We start from the raw sequence: 21441 nt of genomic DNA on the forward strand, positions 1-21441 counted from the left end.
AAAGTACTATGATCACCGTGTTGGTGTCGTGACTTCATAAGGATTAAATGACAATACCCAGGCAGAGTTCCTGTTTGGTGTATAGTAAACATTAAACAACACTGTATTATTTCTGTCTTGTTGTATTAGCTCACCTGAACTAAGGCTCAGTGTGAGGTACCTGATTGCAGTACAGGGAACAGGTGCTAACTGATCCTGATTCTATGAACCTTTTCTCTTTCTTACAGCTCAGGTGTGTGTTGGCATCTTTGTGATACTGATCATATACAACTATTGGTTCCTTTACATCCCTTATTTGACATGGCTTTATTTTGACTGGCGGACCCCAGAGCAAGGAGGCAGGAGATCCAGCTGGATCAGAAACTGGCCTGTTTGGAAGTACTTTAAGGACTATTTTCCAATTCATGTGAGTAGAATTGTTTTTTATGAACTATTATATTGAGTTTGGAAGGTGGACATTTGTTTTCATCTCCTGTATCAAGCTCTTTCCTTTTCAGCGGGAGTGCCTTAATTCACTTTGTGTTCCTATCACGGAATACCAGAGACTGGGAATTTTATAGAAGAAATGTATTTCTCATAGCTCTGGGTGCTGGGATATCCATATCAAGGGGTCAGTATCTGGTGAGGGCCTTCCTCCTACATCATTCTGTGGCAGATGCCGAAGGTCAAGAGGGAAAGAAAGAGCAAGAGGGGGTCACACTTATTCTTTCAGAAGGAGCCCACTGCAGCCATGATGGTGTGAACCTCATCACCTGACCCCCTGGCCCTGCCTCCCAGTGCTGTTGCCCTGAGGACCAAGTTTCCCACACACGTGCTTTTGTGGAGGACACATTCAAATCTAAGCAGGGAGAAAGTCTGCTGTTGGGCTCAAGTTGTTAAATGACCTTTAAGATGAATTGACACAAACTTGAAGGCTGTATATGAAGGGACCTAGGCTCAGAGGCTATTTTAGAAAATTCGAAACAATTCCAAGCCAGGGAACAAAAATGAACCATGTTCTCCATTTTTCTCTTGACACAAAAACTAATCATGTGGTCTTTTAATTTCTCAATTATTGCTTTATTGTTTTATTGCTTCATCTCTGTGTGAATGTGCTATAGCTCATGAAAACTTGGGATTTGGATCCCAGTCACAACTACCTCTTTGGATTTCACCCCCATGGAATACTTGTGGCTGGAGCCTTTGGAAATTTTTGTTCCGCCTACTCGAACTTCAAGGAGCTGTTTCCCGGCTTCACTGTGTATGTTCATGCGACCTCGTGTTGGTTCCGCTGTCCCCTCTTCCGAGAATATCTTATGGGTCATGGTAAGTGGTGCCAGGTCACCGTTTCTCCAGCACACTAGGATGGCAGGAACACACAGGACGTTCACTTGGGTTTTACTTGTTCTTAGAGTGAAATCCTGTGTCCTTGTCCCCATCTGGCACCTCACAGGCTGCCTGCACATCCCTCACCTCTGCTGGACTGCAGGGACACAAAGCCTATTATCTGTTCTGTCGCAAGTGTCTATCATGGTGGCAGAGACATAGGAATGTTTGATATATTTTAATCCAAGGAAAGAATAAATTAAAGAATGCATTTTGTATATCCAGATGTGTGTGGCGGGGGAACCATAGGGCAGATAAGTGGTAAATCATACCCTTGGAGAGGTACTTGGCATACTTTAATGAATATTAGAAATGGAAATCATCCTCCACCGTGTCTTGAAGTAATGGCAGTGATACAGATCAACATACTCAACTTGCTTCTTTGTCTTCCCAGATTAACTGTTACTTGGTTCAGAAATAGCAGCTCTTGGGCTGGGGGTACAGCTCAGTGGTAGAGCATTTGCCCAGCATACTCAGGGTCCAGGGTTATATCTCCAGCACTGTGGGAAAAGAAAGAAAGGAAGGAAGGAGGTGAAAGATAAAGGAAACAAGTCCATTCTACTCTGCTACTTTGAACCAGTAGAAGGTTCAATTCTGAGAATAAAATTAATCTGAAATATCATAAAGATACTATATACTATGTAAAAGTCAAAGCTTGTGTCGCTAAATCTTATTTCAACTTAAGAGGTTCAACTTCTTTGTTTTTCCAACTTTATAAATCTTGAACTACAACCATGAACTACAGTAACTAACAAAATGTTTTATATTTGTGGACATGGTATAGAATAATTATTCTTGTCTTGGTAGTTTCTGGATCCAAAGAAAAATGGATAATTTTTTTGAGAAATTATTTCAGGATCAAGAAGGGACATAATTAAGATATAATTTTCCATGACTTTTCAGAATTTTACTACTTTCTATTATTTTTTGAGGTTACTGTTGTCATTATATATCTTGTAGCAAATTAGTTCAAGTTGTTTCTCTTTATGAGTCCCTAAGAAGAAAGGTGTCCAGTGTGGGCTACTAAGCACACTAGAGGGCGCACTAAACTCCCAAATTACCAGGTGATCTGACCTTTGGTCTCTAGGGGGCGCACTAACCCCTTCCAAACACCAAAGGAGTGGGGTGCCTTCTCTGCTTGTTTGGCAAACATTTCCCTAGAGTTTTATAACAGGAAGAAAATTTAAAAGGAATTTTTAAACTAAAAAAAAAAAAGCACAGAAACGTATTTACAGTACACTGTTAGCTGATTAAAAGTATAACCACAGGTGAATTTGAGTAGTGTAGTTAAGAGCAGGTTTGGCAAATTCCTGGCACTGGAGAGGCAGGCGCACCCTCACCCCACCCCATTATGGCAGTGTCAGACACAAATAATCAATCTCAGAGTCTCTCCATGAAGTGACCCACAGCCTGGCTGTTTCTATAGTTGATGGATGAAAGGAAATCTTTCTGCTGTACTGGTTTATATCATGACATCTTCATTTTTGCTATAACCTTCAATCTCTTAAGCCAGTGGAGGTTTAGGCTTGTCTCTGAGTAGATAGTCCCCAGTACATCCTCCAAGAACCTGCTTCTTAGGTCAGCACAGGGCTAGTTCCCTTCTCTCAACCTGCTTGGTGACTGCCCTGTAAGGTTGTGAAAGACAACCAGACATGTACCCCAGATCTCGTGTTATAAGGAACCAGTGGGGCTTCAAAGGTCCTTTGCTACAGGTGTCTTACTCAAGAGGTCTCTGTGGCTACAAGTCCTTTCCAGTTCCACCTCCATCCCTTTCCTCTTGGCCCATCTTGGTGTGTCTATACTCACTTCTGCATTTCAAAGCTCATGTCCTTTTGGGCTAACCATTAAGTCTGGGCAGGTATCTGGGATCTGATCACAACGGCCTCATATGTCATGGAGAGGACTTTAGATTTTACCTTGTAGGTAAGCCACCAGGAACTTGTCAGGGATTTTGAGCAAAAGAGGGACCTGATTGAATTTTGTGTTACAAAATTCACCTGATCATTCAGGTGGTAGCTGGGAGATAGGTTGGAGGGTATGAGGCTGCAGACTGTAATGAGGAGAGAGGCCTACTGCAGTGACAGAACGGAACTGATAAGGGCTAAGCAGGGACTGTGACAGAGGAAATGCAGGAGAGGAAGTCAATGTGAAAAATAGTTGATAGTTGACAAGGATAGATGATCAACTTACCCTGATGAAGGCAACTCTATTTTGCTGTTATTATCAGCATCTGGCACAGCACCTGGCCTGAAGCACCTGTTTGATAAATGCTTTTGAAAGAATGAATGAGCCACCACTTAAAGTGGTGGCAAACAGAGGGGAACACATCTGGGAGGAGCTGCATTTCTGGCCTGGGCTCTGGATAGACAAGTCCCATTCACCTTGATTGATGATGTTGGAATTGGAACCACATGGGAGGTTTAATTTAATGGCTTTGGGGTGAAGACTTGAAGTTGGAGGAGTCTTGCAGCTGATAAGGTAGAGATATCCATTGGAGATATGGGCCTAGAGGCTAAGCAGGAAGATCTCCCAGAAGATAGATTTGGGAGAACTCAGCACACAGTAATAGTTGAGTCCATGGGTGCAGATGAGGTTAGAAGACAAGAGAGACAATGAGAGAGCTGTCATAAAGCAATCTTGAAGGATGCAAGGTAGGAGCCACATGTCTGGGACTCTAGAGGCCCTCTTTGCACTGGAAGAGAAACCTCTGTTGTCACTCAGGCCACCCCGAGCAGATGGGGACACCTTGAACTCACTGAGAATTCACCCCATCAAGGCAGGTTGGCTTGTTTCCTCCAACTCTACATCCTCTGCCTCTGACATCATTTTACATCGACCAAAAGGAACCCTAGTAAAATTAGCATATCGTTTTCTTTAAGAGATGAAGTATACTATGTCTTAATAAAGCTTGTCTGACACATTTTGTTTTGTCTAAATGGGTAAAACATGCAAGGAGAGGAATCTTAAAGCAATTATCTCTGCAATGTGAGTCATGACTGGTTTGTGTTTTCATCTCTATTCCTTTCTGTGTTTTCCTCCAAGAGCCCATAGGACATTTAAAATCTGAAAAGAAATCTTTAGTTTTTAAAAATTACTTGATATGCAGACTGAACAACTATCTGTCTTAAATGAACTATGTATATTAAAGACTGACTTTACATTTAGAGTCAAATCTACATATTTTAAAATTATTTCGAGATTTGGCAAGTAATCTAGGTTACTAATCTAATGTCTGAATTTAAAGTGATTTGCTATGAATTCAGGTTTGGAAAATAAGAATCCATACAGAATATCTGAAAACAGCCCATTGTGTGTTCTGAAGGTCCAGTGCAACCTCTTGGAAGAGTTCTCTGCAAGGACCTGCTAGGGCAATGATCAAGGCCACCACATTTAGCTCTGCAGCTTGTACATTGAACAACACCCCCGGCAAGGAGAACTGTAGAGTTTAGAAGTTAGTGCACAATCAATTCAAACAAGTGGTAGCCTTCCTAATGATCGGTGACATTTTGAAGAACAAATCCATCACCTGCCTAAAGGTAGATCTCATTAATGGAATGAATACATTACCAAGGATTTGGCTATGAAAAAACTTACAAACTTTCAAAGTGCCCCCAAAATAAACAGCATAGGAAATGTTGTTAAATGTTCACTGTTACCCTACAATATCATAGAAATTTTTTAATTTTTAAGAAGAGACAACTAATTACATATTTCCTTTTATTCATTAAGGGGCTGTTTCGGTGTCGAAGGAAAGTCTGTCTTATGTGTTGAGTCAGGAGGGAGGTGGAAACATTTCAGTCATTGTCCTTGGGGGTGCCAAAGAATCACTGGATGCCCATCCAGGAAAATTGACTCTGGTCATCCGCCCAAGGAAAGGATTTATTAAAATCGCTTTGACTCATGGGTAAGTGGCTTTTTGTTGAAGGTAACTGGGTCAAGAAGGTTAAGACTTTATGAACACCAAGAAGGAAAGTCATTTTTCTAGCCCTTAAGGACTTCCTCCAAGTTGATCTTAGAATAAAAGCAGGTGTGGGTGTTCTTGGGGACCATAACACAACCTTTCTATGGAGGTTGCTTGGTGCCATGGCGTCCAGGAACTAACAAAAAAACAAAATGTGCACACAGCATAAATTTCCCACCAAAGGAACAAAATCCAATGAAAAAGAAGCTTCCCGAAACCCTGAGTAGCTTGCCGAGAATCACTCTCCTTCAAGTGTAATGCAGTTTCAGTCCTTAGGAAGTTACCTATATAGTACAAGGAGGCCTGGGCACATTCAAGAATTTCTAGGTTTTTTCATTGCAAATGTCAGCTGGACCAAAGAAATCATCTAAATCTTTCATCTCAAATTCTTATCCTTTCCCTTTGTTATTTGCAGTGCCCATTTGGTCCCAGTGTTTTCTTTTGGTGAAAATGATCTGTTTAAACAAATTAACAACCCTGAGGGCTCATGGCTTCGGACTGTTCAAGAAAAGCTGCAGAAGGTCATGGGGTTTGCTTTGCCACTGATTCATGCCAGAGGAATTTTTCAGTACAGTTTTGGCTTCATTCCCTATCGGAAACCTATCCACACTGTTGGTATGTACAGAAAATGAAACAAATTGTTATCTCGCTTTTAAGCAATATTAATGTTATTAAGGTGTCCATGTAAGACAAGTGGATTTGGATAAAATTTCCTAACATAAAAATTTGTAGGTGTTATTTGAGCTTTAATTATCATATGCATTTTATTTATGAAATGGCTGTTTTCCAGTTGAATGGGGATTGCTTTCAAGAACACCATTATTGAACTACAGGTAGAACCCAGTTTTATGCCACTGAGTCACACAGAAATAAAAGTTGCTAATACTCTGTAATGAATCATTTTCTCTGTACCAGCTGATGGCATGACAGTTCTTGAACAAGTTCCATCAGCATCTGTTAAACAGAAGAAAATTTCTATGTAGAAGATATTTTCATCACATTTCACTTAAGCATCCATTTCTATAGCAAAAGCATTTTTTTTGTGTATGTGCAATTGGCTAAATTTATATGTATTCTGGTATTGACTGATTTTATTTTTAAAAGTTACACATTTTGGAGAATTGAGTTGTTAAGAGGAGGGTAAAGATCCAAAAGGACAGAAGCAGAGCCAGGTCCTTGTATCTGGAAGGCTGAGGCAGGAGGATGGCTTAAGCATAGGGATTTGAGATCAGCCTGGGCAACATAGCATGACCCTGCCTTAAATAAGTAAATAAATAAGAGCATAATGAATGAGCTCCTCGAGTTGGGGGGAGACTGGTGAGTAAAAGGGAAAATGAGCCATAGCAGAATTAACCAAAACTAGATATTTTATATGAAACTGGAATAATATTTGCACCATGAATTAAATGAAATTGAAATATAGTGACTTTTTTTTTTTTAAAGATCTATTCCACTAGAATAAGATTTTCCAGTAACTGTTTACATAGCTTTGGAGTTTCCATGTTGTCACATGATGCCATCTTTAACTCAGATGTAACATTTACAGCCTGTTGGATAGTTAGTGTTTTAAGGGCACTGAAATAAGTTTAAGGTTACAACTGTATCCTTCAAGATCAGCTGGCTACATTTCTTTGGTATAATATTAATTGATCATTTTTTATCCCTATGTACAAAGTCCTATTACTGGTTTTGGGGTTGGGGACTATAAAGGAAATTTTAAGGCATGCCCATATGTTCACATGAAGTTGTAATTGCTGGAAGCAAAGGGTATTCTGTTGAATTAAGTGATCATGATTGGGTTAAGCTTTTTTTTTTTTTAAGTAAAGTGGTTTATTGTTTGATTTAAGCAGATTACGCCTTTATTGACAAATAAAGGATTGGTCAATTGGTCAAACGGAATTGCTGAATCAGAGCTAATTGTCAAGACTGGAAAGCTATAGCTCTTGCATTCATTCATGTTTTTCCAGTGTACATCTTTTAAAGCTTCAGAATAAGGAACAATTCCTTTGATATGTCTCTCTACTTACCCTAAAACAATTACTAGGCTGTAGCATCCCCAGTATCCTATTATAATTTGGAGCCCTTTGAAAATCAAGTTAAGAATATGGGGGCTGGGAATGTGGCTCAAGCAGTAGTGCACTCGCCTGGCATGCATGCGAAACTGAAAAAAGTAAATATTAAAAAAAAGATTCTCTCTCTCTAAAAAAAAAAAAAAGAATATGAACATTTCATGAAAACTCAGCTGCCATGGTCTTAGAGTCTGAGAGTGAGATGATTGACAGCAGCCAGCTGATAAGAAGCCAACCCTCCCTACCATGTGCACCTAAAGGATTTTGTTTACTCAAAAAATAGCAGAAGTTGAGGATAGGCTATTTAGAATCACAAGCTATATACCAAATGCCACTGAGAATAAAACACAATATGAAAACAATGTTTTGAATTGTGTGCATTTCTGTTTTATATCAATGCACTTAACTCAGAGGTCTTTTTGTGCTGACTCCATGAAAGAGCTCTCTCTGTCCCACCCCTTGGGGATTCAGGCAGCAGCCAGAATGCCAAGTTATTTTCTAGTCCCTTCTCCTTCTAGTGAGTTAAGAGTTCATTAACTTAAGTAATCTCTGCCACACATCGTAAGAAATATTATTTGGATTTCATGTTTCCAGGAGTGTGCTGATGTTAATTGCTTTTAAATTTTATGCTAAAACTAGAAAGGTTTCATGAGTAGTGAAATCCCTGCCTGTGTTCCTTTCTCCTGAACTTCACCAGTTGTTAACATTTTACTATGTTTTGATTTCTCTCTCATGGTGTAATAAATAGGCTTTCTACTGTTACCACTATTTGAGCAAATGCAGACCTCACGCCCATTTGCTCCTAATTACTTTCATGTGTATCTCTTAAGAACAAGAGTATGTTCTTCCATGACACCAGGACAGCTCAGGAAACCTAGCATTGCTGAAGTGCTACTAACAGTCCATGTTCAGATTCCACCAAATGGCCCAATAATTTTCTTGCTAACAATGGCTTTTTTTTTTTTTTTTTGGTTGGTGAGGTACAATATTTTTTTTCCCTGAGAGGATTAAGCATGCCACTTAATTTTCATCTCTTTAACCTTTTAAACTAGACTTAATTTTTTTTTATCCTTATCGCATGAACAGTTTGGACAATTCCACCCATTTGTGCCGTAGAATCCTCCACTGGGGAACGTGCTGTCATTTTGTCTCATTCTTGATTGTATTTTTTTTTTTTTGAATCAAGTTTCAAACCCAGAGCCACATCCCCACCCCACCCCCTTTATATATATATATATTATTATTAGAGACAGAGTCTTGTTGAGTTGTCTAGGGTCTTGCTAAGTTGCTGAGGCTGGGCTTGAACTCACGATCCTCCTGCCTCAGCCTCCCACATTACTGAGATTACAGGCATGTGCCACCATGCCTGGCTTCAGCTGAATTTGTTTTGATCACTAGGCAAAGTGTTTCTCTGATTTCTTTAATGGAAAGAGAATATTCTTTTTTACTTTATATTAACAAAGACCCCAAGAGTGGTGTTCCTCAGAGATACGTAGTTATCCTGCCCCTCGCCCAGTGTAACTTGGTGGCTTTAATATCCATTGATAATTCGTGCTTGGGTCAGTCATTATAGCCACGGCTACAAACTGATGATTTCCAAGCTAGAGTATTCCTTCTGTATTTATTTGTTGGCATTTTACCACAGAGAAGGGCTTGCCCTCCTCGCAGGGCCCCCCTCCCCTACAGCCAGGCTTCTCTGCTGTGTTAGCGTGTGCCACAGAAAGGGCTCCGGACCCTTCCCCAGCCTCCACGTCCTGGCTTCTAAGAGCTCCGGGCCTATCTTCTGAGTATGGATGTGATAGAAGTGTTTATTTTATTTTTATTCTGATCGCAACATTGGAAAAATATAAACAGTGCCATTAAGAAATTGGTTCTTTCCTTTGGAGGGCATGCCCTGACTGTTTGCATTGAACACAGACCCCTGCTACTCACAGATTGACAGTGACTTTAGGAAGGCATTTATTATGCACCACCGAGACATACAGAAGGAAGTGGTGTGGGCTTGAGGCCTAACTCCAAGTGACTTTGAATGTTTCCTTTATCTTCTCTGAGCCTCGGATTTTTCAGATACAAAAGAGGAGATAAGTATAATTGCCCTGCCTTCTTTCAGGGCTCTTCTGGGGATTATATGTCATGATGCGTGGGAAAGTGCTGCCTAACTCCATGCTCGCAGGTGTAGGTTGGAGCCCAGAGCAGGAAGCTTCCTGACCAGCTTGTTGAGAGCTTTCAGATGTGTTTGGCTTTCCCTGTGGAAGTGTTCTTGCCAAAATGTTAATCCGAATCAAATCATGAGGAAATAATCAGACTAATCCAGATTGTGGGACATCGTATAAAACATCTGGCCTGAACTCTTTAAAAATATCAATGTAATGAAAGACAAAGAGGAGGGGATGCTCCAGACACACAACAGCTGTCGTGGATGGGGGGGGGGAACAACCATAAAAGATGTTGAGACTGTTGAGAAAGTTTGCATGTGGACTAAGTGCATAATAATTTGCATGGAGGATCAGATTCTTGGGCATAATAATGATGCTGTTATCTAGGACACTGTTCTTTTAGGTAAGGTAGCCTGAAATATCTAGGGATGATTCACATGATTGAATCATTGATGCCCACAACTTACTTTTCAACACTTGGACAAAAATAAAAATAATCACACACACACACACACACACACACACACACACACACACACACATATATATATATATGCACATATATATATTTAACATGTATATGTGCTCATATGCAGAAAATGCTAGAAATTGTTGGGTCTAGATGGAGTATGCAAGTGCTTATTATAGTGTTCTTTCCACAAGTTTGAATTTTTTAAAAAATAAAAATGACAGGGATGTGTTATGGTTTGGATATGAGGTGTCCCCTACAGAGCTCCTATAGATGCAGGAATGTTCAGAGGTGAAATGGTTGGACTGTGAGAGCTGTAACCTCATCAGTCTGTCCTCATGTGATGGACTAACTGGGTGGTCATTGCAGGCAGGTGGCATGGCTGGAGGAGGTGGGTCACTGGGAGTGTGCATCTGTCCTGTGGCCTCTTCCCCTCTGTGTCCTGGCCCTGCCATGAGCCCTTCCCGAATGAAATGCTGCCTTACCTGGGGCCCCACTTTTGGGGTCTGCCATCTATGGACTGAGACCTCTGAAACTATGAGACCTCCATTAACTTTTCCTCCCCTAAGTTCTTGTCAGGTGTTTTGGTCACTGTGATGCCAAAGCTGATTAAAACAGGATGGGAATGTACTTCGTTTATATAAAACTGACTTGGAACCACGTGAGGACAATTATCGCCCAAGTTCATTATGGCTCAAGTCATCATATTCTGATGGGAAAAAGTAGGGTAAGGGATTTTCTGAAAAGTAGGGTAAGGGATTTTCTGAACCGGAAGGAAAAGAAGGGGAACTTAATTTAAGCCTTAATTATAAAATGAAAGAGATAAAAGGAGATAATATATGTGAAAAGGACTTATTAGAGGAGGCAAGACTTTACCTCCACCTTCTTAGGATCTCCAGCTGGGCCTGAGAATTCCCTTGAGATGAGTCAGATAACAGAAAAACATTCAGATTTTCACATGTACCTGGGAGCCCCTGTGGAGGCCCACCGAGTTGCTAGGCCCGCATGCCTGTGTGCAGCTTGAACAAAGACAGGCGATTGTGGGAACTAGCTAAAACAGATGCAGAGACTAGAGGAAGGTAAGAGTTATGTTCATAAGGCCTGAACCGATTTCTCCTGGCCCAACTCCCACTCTGGTGATAAGAATATTTCTTCTTGATATAAGGAGCGCATCCTTTACATAGCAGTTTTATTTCCTGCTTTTGGGAAGGAAAGGAGAAGTCGGAATGCCCTTTTTATACCGCAAAAACACCTTCTGAAGTGTTTTTAAGTGTTTCTAGCTCAAGATAATCCATATGCCAAAGTGACATGTTCAGGGTGCCCAGTACAATACAGAAGTGTTCAGGGAACGTACTGTGGATGTGTACCGTACTGACACACATTGGGCACACATTGGGCCTACTTCAGGCATCTTTTTAGCCTCCACCATGAGCCAGAGGTTGGATTTGAACTCAGGTCTCATCTGGCTCCCAAACTTGTGCACGAGCCCCCTGCCCATTCTGTCTGCAGCCACACAGCATCTTAAGAAAGAGCAGTCCCTACATAAGACAGAGTCAGAAACTCTACAGAATCTTTTAACTACAGAAAAGTCAGGATTTTTTTTTTTTTTTTTAATTGTGGAAGACTTACTCTTTGCCTCCATGGGAACAAACTCATCCCCATTGCCAAGCTCTTGGCCTGCTGTGGACACTGAGGCCCACCAAGTTTCTCATTCTCCATCTTAGGTAAATACAGAGCAGCACCGTGGACCCAGGAGCAAGACTGTTGCAGCAAGGCTGCAAACTCAGATTAGTCTTGAGGTGTTGGATGGAGTTGGAAATGGAGGAGGTGAGCATGCGAGCTGTACAGAGCAGTGAAACATCAACAGCTCTGCTTCCTGGCTCTCCCACAGTAGGCATTGGCTGGTTTTTCCAAGAGAAGGAGGTCCCACTTCCAGGAGCAGCCTGGTGCAGCTGTTTTTCCCTTTGTGTTGCAAGGAGAGATTTTGCAGCAGTTTGCAAATAACTTAAGTCTGTGTTGAAAGCTTCCCCCCGGCCCCCGCCCTTCTCCATAGTAGTAAACAGTCTACTTTTTGCAAAGAGAGAGAATTCTGGTCTTTTTTAAAAAATATTTTTAATTATAGTTGGATATAATAATTTTATTTTATTTACTTTTTTATGTGGCACACTGGATCACACCCCATGCCTCACACGTGATAGGCAAGCACTCTACCACAGAGCCACGACTCCAGCCCAGGATTTTGGTCTTTCAAGGGCTTCAGGAACCTTTCTTGGAATATCCCAATATGTGATAATTCAGTTCAGAACAGTTTCAGATTAATCTTTTCATTTGACCTTCAGCACTAGAGTTAGTAAGAACGGAACTCCGATGAAACCTAGAACACTGCAGCTTCTCAAGACGCTGAGGCCCCAAGACATTCATTGTTGGTCCTAAAAGCTCAGGGCTGAGTCACAGGAGAGTTGGATTTGAAGCACCATAGGGGCCTCAGAGCCAAAGCTTTGATCAGCTACTCCCTCCACCTGCCCTCCCTTCTGCAGAAGGCAGAGTGACTCCGCTGAGGCCTATGGCAGGAGGGGACACGAGTGTCCCAGCTCATTGCCTTTTGGCCAGGGCCAATCCCTCAAGTTTTACGTTTCCGACACTGCTATTTGGGTTCATGATATTTTTCTTTGGACTCGCTAACAACTTCATTGTTCTCTTTTGTGAAACAGGGACAGAAGAGGCAGCTCACTCAGTTGTTCATGGATTCAGTTTAATGACATCTAGTAGACCCACCATAAATAATAGCTCTATGTCCAGTACAAGTGCAATTTAGCTTCAGAGCAGCAAGAATGGTACTGAACTTAGAAAGGAAGTTATTCCCACTGCTCAAAGTTTGGTGGTTCCCAACCTCTTTTCTGCATGATAGGCTGCCTTGAGTTCGTCAGTTAACATGTGATCATGATGAGCAAATTTTTGTTTTGTTACCTCTGGTTTTATCCTTAAAAAGCAATTGGAATGCAAACAATAATAATAATAATAATAATAATAATAATAGAGCTCATGTTTAATGGCATAATTTGGAGTGAACATACTTTATATACAGAGTTATGAAAAATGGTGTTGTGAATGGATAATTATGATTGTAATGTATTTCACTATTGTCATGTATGTAAGAAATAAGAAAGTTAAAAAAAAATAAAGACATCATAATGAAAAAAAAAAGCAATTGAAAAAGAGTTCTTACTCTATAATCCAGTTTGGGGTTAGTTTAGTAATAAGAGGCAGGAGTGCTAGTTGTAATATTTTTTATTATATTGATTTTTTAAATTTGTTCTACTTAGTTGTACATGATAGTGGAATGCACTTCAAGTCATTGTACGAAAATGGAGTGCAACATTTCAATTCTCTGGTTATACAAAACATGGAGATGTACCATTTGTGCAATCATACATATACCTAGGGTAATGATGTCCATCTCATTTCACCATCTTTCCTACCCTCATAACCCCTCCTTACACTCCCTTTTGCCCAATCGAACAACCCTCCATTCTTCCCATGACCCCCTCCCCCATCATAGATCAGCATCTATTAATCAGAGAAAACATTCAGCCTTTAGTTTTTTGGGATTGGCTTACTTCGCTTAGCATAATATCCTCCAACTTCATCCATTTACCTGCAAATGCCACAATTTTATTCTCTTTTAATGCTGAATAATATTTCATTGTGTATGTATACCACAGTTTCTTTATCCATTCTTCTATTGATGGACATCTAAGTTGGTTCCACAATTTAGCTATTGTGAATTCAGCTGCTATAAACATTGGTGTGGCTATGTCACTATAGTATACTGATTTTAAGTCATTTGGGTATAAATGTCATTGGGATTTTAATAGGAATTGCATTAAATCTGTATAACAGTTTTGGTAGTATGGGCATTTTGACAATATTAACTCTTCCTATCCAAGAGCATGGGAGACCTTTCCATCTTCTAAGGTCTTCTTCAATTTCCTTCTTTAGTGTTCCATAGTTTTCATTGTAGAAGTCTTTCACCTCTTTTGTTAGATTGATTCCCTAGTATTTTATATTTTTTGAGGCTATTTTGAATGGGATAGTTTTCCTAATTTCTCTTTCACTGGATTCAACCCCTTATGCATAGAAATGCATTTGATTTATGGGTGTTTATTTTATATCCTCTACCTTGCTGAATTCATTTATTAATTCTAGAAGTTTTCTGGTGGGATTTTTTTGATCTTCAAATATAGAATCATATCATCAGTAAATAGTGATAGTTTGAATTCTCCTTTTCCTATGTGTATCCCTTTAATTTCTTTTGTTTGTCTGATTGCACTGGCTAGAATTTCAAGGACTATGTTGAATAGAAGTGGTGAAAGAGGGCATCTCTGTCTTGTTCCAGTTTTTACAGGGAATGCTTCCAATTATTCTCTGTTTAGAGTGATGTTGGCCTTGGGGTTAGCATAGTTAGTTTTTACAATATTGAGGTATGATCCTACTATTCCTAGTTTTTCCAGTGTTTTGGACATGAAGAGATGATGTATTTTATTGAATGCTTTTTCAGTATCTATTGAGATAATCATATGATTCTTGTCTTTTAAGTCTATTGATGTGCTGTATTACATTTATTGATTTCTGTATGTTGAACCAACTTTGCATCCCTGAACACCAGTTAATCGTGGTGCACTGTCTTTTAATATGTTTTTGTATGCAATTGGACAGGATTTTATTGAGAATTTTTGCATCTATGTTCATTAGGGATATTGTTCTGAAGTTTTCTTTCCTTGATGTGACTTTGTCTAGTTTTGGTATCAGGTGATGCTAGCCTCATAGAATGAGTTTGGAAGAGTTCCCTCCTTTTTTTATTTTATGGAAAATTTTGAGGAGTATTGGGATTAGTTCTTCTTTGAAGGTCTTATAGAACTCGGCTGAGAATCCATCTGGTCCTGGGCTTTTCTTGGTTGGTAGGCTTTTGATGGCATCTTCTATTTCCTTGCTTGAAATTGATCCATTTAGATTGTGTATGTCCTCCTGATTCAGTTTGGATAGATCATATGTTTCTAGAAATTTGTCAATGTCATCGAGATTTTATATTTTATTGAAGTATAAATTTTCAAAATAGTTTCTAATTATCTTCTGCATTTCAATAGTGTTTGTCATGATTTCATCACTAATTTGAATTTTGAATTCAGTAATTTGAATTTTCTTTCTCCTTCTCTTTGTTAGTGTGACTAAGGGTTTATCAATTTTATTTATTTTTTCAAAGAACTAACTTTTTATTTTGTCAATTTTTAAAAATTATTTCTTTTGTTTCAATTTCATTGATTTCAGCTCTGATTTTAATTACTTCCTGTCTTCTACTACTTTTGATGTTGATTTGTTCTTCTTTCTTTAGGGCTTGGAGATGTAATGTTAGGTCATTTATTTGTTGACTTTTTATTCTTTTAATGAATGAGCTCAATGAAATGAACATTCCTTTTAGCACTGCCTTTATACTGTCCCAGAGATTTTGATATGTTGTATTGGTGTTCTCATTGACCTCTAAGAATTCTTTCATCTCCTGTTTGATGTCTTCTGCTACCCACTGCTCATTCAACATCATATTACTTAGTCTCTAGGTGTTGGGGTAGCTACTATTTTTTATTATATCATTGATTTCTAGTTTTATTCCATTATGATCTGATAATCTGAGAATACAGGATAGTATCTCTATTTATTTATTTATTTATTTATTTTGTATTTGCTGAGAGTTTCTTTGTGGCATAATATATGGTGTATTTTAGAGAAGGATCCATGTACTGCTAAGAAGAAGGTGTATTCACTCCATGATGGAAGATATACTCTGTATATGTCTGTTAAGTCTAAGTCATTAATTGTATTGTTGAGTTCTGTAATTTGTTTAGTTTTTGTTTGGACTATGTATCCAGTGGTGAGAGAAGTGTGTTAAAGTCACTCAGTATTATTGTTTTGTGATCTATTTGCTTCTTGAAATTGAGAAGGATTTGTTTGGTATATGTAGAACCTCCATTGTTTGGGGCATAGATATTTATGATTGTTATGTCTTATTTATGTATAGTTTCCTTAAGCAGTATGAAATGTTCTTTTTTTTAATCTCTTATGACTAACTTTGGTTTATCTGATATTAGGATGGGAACCCCTGCTTGTTTATGTGGCACATGTGAGTGATATGTTTTTTCCCATCCTTTAACCTTCAGTCTATAGGTGTCTTTTCCTATGAGATGAGTCTCTTAAAGGCAGCATATCGTTGGCTTTTTTTAAATCCAATCTGCCAGTCTATGTCTTTAAATGTATAGATTTAGGCCATTAACATTCAGAGTTATTATTGAGACATGGTTTGTATTCCCAGTCATTTTGGTTTATTTTTGGTTTTTAACTTGACTTGGTTTCTCCTTTGATTGGATTTCCTTTAGTGTAGTTCTTCCCTTTGTTGATTTTCATTGTTGTTTTTTATTTCCTCCTCATCAAATATTTTGCTGAGAACATTCTGTAGTACAGGCTTTCTCATGGTTAATTCTTTTAAAATTTGTTTATCATATAAGGTTTTTATTTTTCAATCAAATCTGAAACTTAATTTTGCTGGATATAAGATTTTTGGTTGGCATCCATTTTCTTTCAGAGCTTGGTATATGTTGTTCCAGGATCTCCTAGGTTTGATGATCTGGGTTGAGAAATCTACTGAGATCTGAATTAGTTTCCCTCTGTATGTAATCTGAAACTTTTCTCTTATGGCTTTTAAAATTCTATCCTTATTCTGTATGCGAGACATTTTTATTATAATATTCGTTGGTGTGGATCTGTTGTAATTTTTGTACATTTGGTGTCCTGTAAGCCTCTTTTATTTTATTTTCCAATTCATTCTTCATGTTTGGGAAATTTTCTGATATTATTTTATTGACTAGATTGTTCATTCCTTTTGTTTGTATCTCTGTGCCTTATTCTATGCAATAATTCTTAGATTTGGTCTTTTCTTATCATCCCATAATTCTTGGAGGTTCTTTTCCAAGGTTTCTCACCATCTTCACTGTGTGGTCAACTTTATTTTCATGATTACATATTTTGTCTTCATTGCCTGAAGTTCTGTCTTCCAATGATCTAGTCTGTGGTTGATGCTTTCTATTGAATTTTTATTTGTTTTTGTTTGTTTGTTTGTTTCCTACATTTCAAGGACTTCTGTCTATCTCTTTCTTGAAGTAATATTTTGCTACCTGTATTCCCTCTTGTATCTCTTTGTTGGAGTGGTCAATTGTTGCCTGTATTTGTTCTCTTACTTCATTCTTTGCTTTGCAGATCATTTTAGCTATGTACATGCTGAACTCCTGCTCTGACACTGCATCTACTGTGCTGTCAGTGGAATCTATTTTTGTATCAGTTCTGGGCACTCTCCTCCCTTGTTTCTTCATGTTGTCCCTGTGCCTTCCTCTCTAGCAGTGTGGATTTGAGGTATTATAGTTTCTATCTCATAATCTTGTAGTGTCCTTGCAGGTTACCAATACCTTGCCTGCAGGAACCTGGAAGATGGTCCTGGCTGTTGCCACTAGGTGGAAGCCAGTGGGTGAAGCCACCCCACGTGTTGATAGATGAAGCTGCAGAGCAGTTCCCATCCTCCTACCCCACAGCGGGCCGGAGTCGCTCTCCTCCTACCATGTGGTGGACTGGGGTCGCGGTCATCTGCTCCTCCTCTAGTTTTAATATTATTTTTTTTGTATGTAGTTAGTAACTTTTAGCACCTTGGTTTCTCTACAAGTAAATAAGAGAAAGGCAAGTAGACTCTGTCCAGCTTACAGTTTAACGGGAAAAGCCTTATGTTAAAGTCACTATATATGGCACACTTGAGCTTTTTGAAAATATCATCTGAGATACAATAAAAGAATTAATAAGAAAAGAACAGAACTGGAATTAACTGCAGGAAAGCTCCTAGGAAAGATGACTCACTAATTCAGAATGCACAGCTCCTAATTAAAGTAATCTGGGAGCAACACATTTCATCCTCTTAGACCACCTGTCTCTCTGTTAATCCCCACCCACCCTGAAGCCTTGCAAAGACCTCTCACTGGGATAGTTTCCAAACCAGCTATTTCTATAAAATGACAAATTTGTTAGTAGATTTACATGGATATTTCTCAAAATCTTTTCCCAAAATTTTTTCCTCAAAGTTCAGAGCTGGAAGGATGCTTCCAGATCAAGCTCTACTCTTTTATCCCAGACATGTGAAGATTTAAGAACAGTGAGAAAGTTAGTTGCTGCTGCCATATCTCCAGTCACCACCAACAGCACTGATGGTTGTTTCCGGCTCCTTATGCTGAGTTAACCCATTGAGTTCCAAGATTTCAATTCTCAACTATTTCAATGAAATTGACAGTTGCATTTACATAGTTTGGAAATCATAATCTAGACTTTACATATTATTATTATATTATATATCATTATAACATAATTGTAAAATCATCATTATAGAATTATATTATCTTTTAAAATATGTATGTTTTTAGTTGTCGATGGACCTTTATTTATTTATTTATATGTGGTGCTGAGAATTGAACCCGGTGCCTCGTGCATGCTAGGCAAGCGCTCTACCACTGAGCCACGACTCCAGCCCCCTAGAATTATATTGTTTACTCTAAGTTTTTGTAGGTGTTCCACCTCTGGGATGATGAATTCTAAAGGACTGATGACTACTATTGTAAGTTTGACTTACAAACTATGAAAAAAAAAACTGTTTATAAGCTTCTGGCAGCTGTCTCTGGTGAAATCCTTAGCAGTTTGAGATTATTAATGTTGCCATTAGGGTGTGTGTATCATGCCTATACTAATGTCATTAATCACTTTCTTCCTGTTCCGTTACTTTTGCTCAGTTTTTATTAACTATCCACCTTCTATTACTGGCATAGACCTGAGCCCTGTATGTAGCAAGGCATGACTCAGGGTAACACAAAAGAACCCTCTCCAGTGTGTGTTAACTTCATTGCTTACAGCCTCTTGTATTGACTTCATGCCCGAGTTAACCAAAGGTCAGAAATAGCAGTTTGCAGCTGGCCCTGGGGTTGACTATCTTGCCATCTTCAACCCTTGACATCAGTAGCAGCATCAGACCAGTAGGGGGTGGAGTAACTTCGAGCACCAAAGTCTTGTGCATTTTTATATTCTTTACAAATGAGGTGTAAGTCACTTATTATATAAACATCTTTTAAAATATGTATAGAAGCTACAAGATTTATTTCGAATTAATTACTATGTTTTTAACTAAACAGGCAAAACACAAATATTTTGTTACTTGTAATAAATTCATACAATACAGGTAAAATGGAAGTTCCCCCATCCCTACCTCCTCACCTACAAGAAACTGTTAGCATTTTTCCATACTTTTCCCCCTATGCAGTAAAGTCATTAATGCACTTAGAAATATGAATTGTTTTTCATAAATAGGATCATACTTTATCTTACAACTTATTTTTTCCACTTAACACATTTTATGCTTTTGTGTTTGTACACATATTTCATATTTATATTATTTTCTCTTTTAAGAAGTTGATGCCTAGGGTTTCACTGAATGAATGTTGCATGGTTTACTTAAGAATTTTTTTTTCTGTTGGAACTTTTAGTTGCTTTGTAGATTTCCACTATTACAAACAGCGGAGTCCTTATGACTCTGCATTTCTTTAGCGCAGGTCTCAACTGGGAAGTTAGGTACATTTTCATTATTTAGGAAGACATTAACAGGAGGCAGAATAGAGGGATGCCACATGACTTGAGGATTTCTTGCTCAGTAATAATGACAGCACTGTGGTCTGGCTGACAGCTGTGCCAGAGGGACAATGCTGTTGACGTGGACACACAGCTATGCACACTTACCTCACAGCTGCAGTCAGCACAGTAGCTCCTTTGACTCAAAGTCAAAACCACAAGGAGACTGACAACCCAGTGTCTGCTGGGAAGGAAAGTCCTGCATTTGTTAATGAGTGGGATGGTGTGACCGCTGTAGGCAGCCAGTAAAATGAAGGAAGGATTGGAGTGAGCTGTTGTGGGGTTTCTGATTGGCAGGTCTTCCCACAGCTGTCCATTAGAGGCAGGAGGCTGTGTGGAGTGCTTCTGGTTCCTCATGCATGATGTATTGTCTATTTTTGCAGTTGGCCGCCCCATTCCAGTTCAGCAGACTCTGCACCCAACGCCGGAGCAGATTGAAGAGCTGCATCAGACCTATATGGAGGAACTAAGAAAATTATTTGAGGAGCACAAGGGGAAGTACGGAATTCCAGAGCATGAAACTCTCATTTTTAAATGATTTTACTCTTGTAAGGCATTAAGGAGCACAAGAGAACATCCCTTGAGAGAATAAACACTTTAAATAAGTTTATTTTTTTTTGTTTGTTTTTTGTTTTTACCTTTGGACAATGGAATCAAATTTGCAACTGGAAAATATCATTTATGGTGACCCATGTTGATGTTTTATCTGGGGTAAATAAAAATGTGGTAGATGACTGTAGGAAAAGGTTAGAGAGGACTAAAAGATTTAATAATCTTCCTCATTTAGGCAGAATAAATCATTTTACAGGTTATGAAAAGGTTTGGAATTATTCATGTATTCAAAAGAAAAAAGTGACAGCTTCAAAATGTCATTAGCTCCTTTCACTAATGATTACAATTATCTAAGGTGGTGTTTTTACTAAGTCTAACAGCTGTGGTTTAGCACAGCTGGAGCATTTAGGATACAGTGCATAAAAAATTTGCCATATAAAGAGTTAGAGAAATTTTTTTTTTCTGTTTGAACAGACCATTTGTTAGTGAATAATGTCACTTTAAATGCTTAGATAATTTGATCCTTTAGATCATTTTTATATAATAGTCCAACACTTTTTTGCCATTTTAGAAATAGGATGAGTTTGCCCCAAGGAAACCTATGTGGACATGAGCCTTATTTTCTCGTTTCTATTCATGCTTAGAAACATGTTTACTTGCTATAAACAGGGACATTTGTTTGGGAGACATGATTTTATATATGTTTGAGGACATTGGAGATTCTAAGACTTTTTCATGGTAATAGAAATGCTTTTAGTTTTCTTCCCAAATGGACTCTTCATTGTACAACAAGCTCTGGAAGAAGGCTCCCTCTCTGGTGAGAGGTATCCAGTTCTTAGCAGATGGGGGCTTTATCTTCTCTGAATCAGATTGAGCAAGGACCTTGTCCTTCCTGCCTCCTGGTGTCTTCCTAGTGACACTTAGTAGACACAAAATAAATACTTGTTTAATGAAGGTATTTATAAGTGGAACATGCAAACAAATTCTTTGCTATGATGTGAAGAAGCTCTAAAGCTATTCCATAGAATGAAACCTGCTACAAAAAGATCATTTGCCCTCTGATTTTCCTGCACCAGTAATCGACGGTGCTGTGGGCTGCTTAGAAGGGAGCAG

The 21441-nt window shown here is 38.8% G+C and overlaps 1 protein-coding gene across 1 annotated transcript in view; it reads left to right on the plus strand.

Moving 5' to 3' along the window:
• The window catches only part of Mogat1 (monoacylglycerol O-acyltransferase 1), a 38162-nt gene extending 17817 nt beyond the window's left edge, over positions 1-20345 (plus strand). Inside the window, exons 2-6 of the mRNA XM_026390445.2 lie at positions 228-406; positions 1101-1305; positions 5095-5269; positions 5742-5941; positions 20160-20345. Of these exons, the coding sequence (XP_026246230.2) occupies positions 228-406; positions 1101-1305; positions 5095-5269; positions 5742-5941; positions 20160-20314 (914 nt within the window). The 3' untranslated portion in view covers positions 20315-20345. The remainder of the gene's footprint in view (positions 1-227; positions 407-1100; positions 1306-5094; positions 5270-5741; positions 5942-20159) is intronic.
• Positions 20346-21441: the final 1096 nt, after the last annotated feature.

The sequence above is a fragment of the Urocitellus parryii genome, chromosome 1, assembly GCF_045843805.1.
Source record: "Urocitellus parryii isolate mUroPar1 chromosome 1, mUroPar1.hap1, whole genome shotgun sequence".
NCBI classification, from domain to species: Eukaryota; Metazoa; Chordata; class Mammalia; order Rodentia; family Sciuridae; genus Urocitellus; species Urocitellus parryii.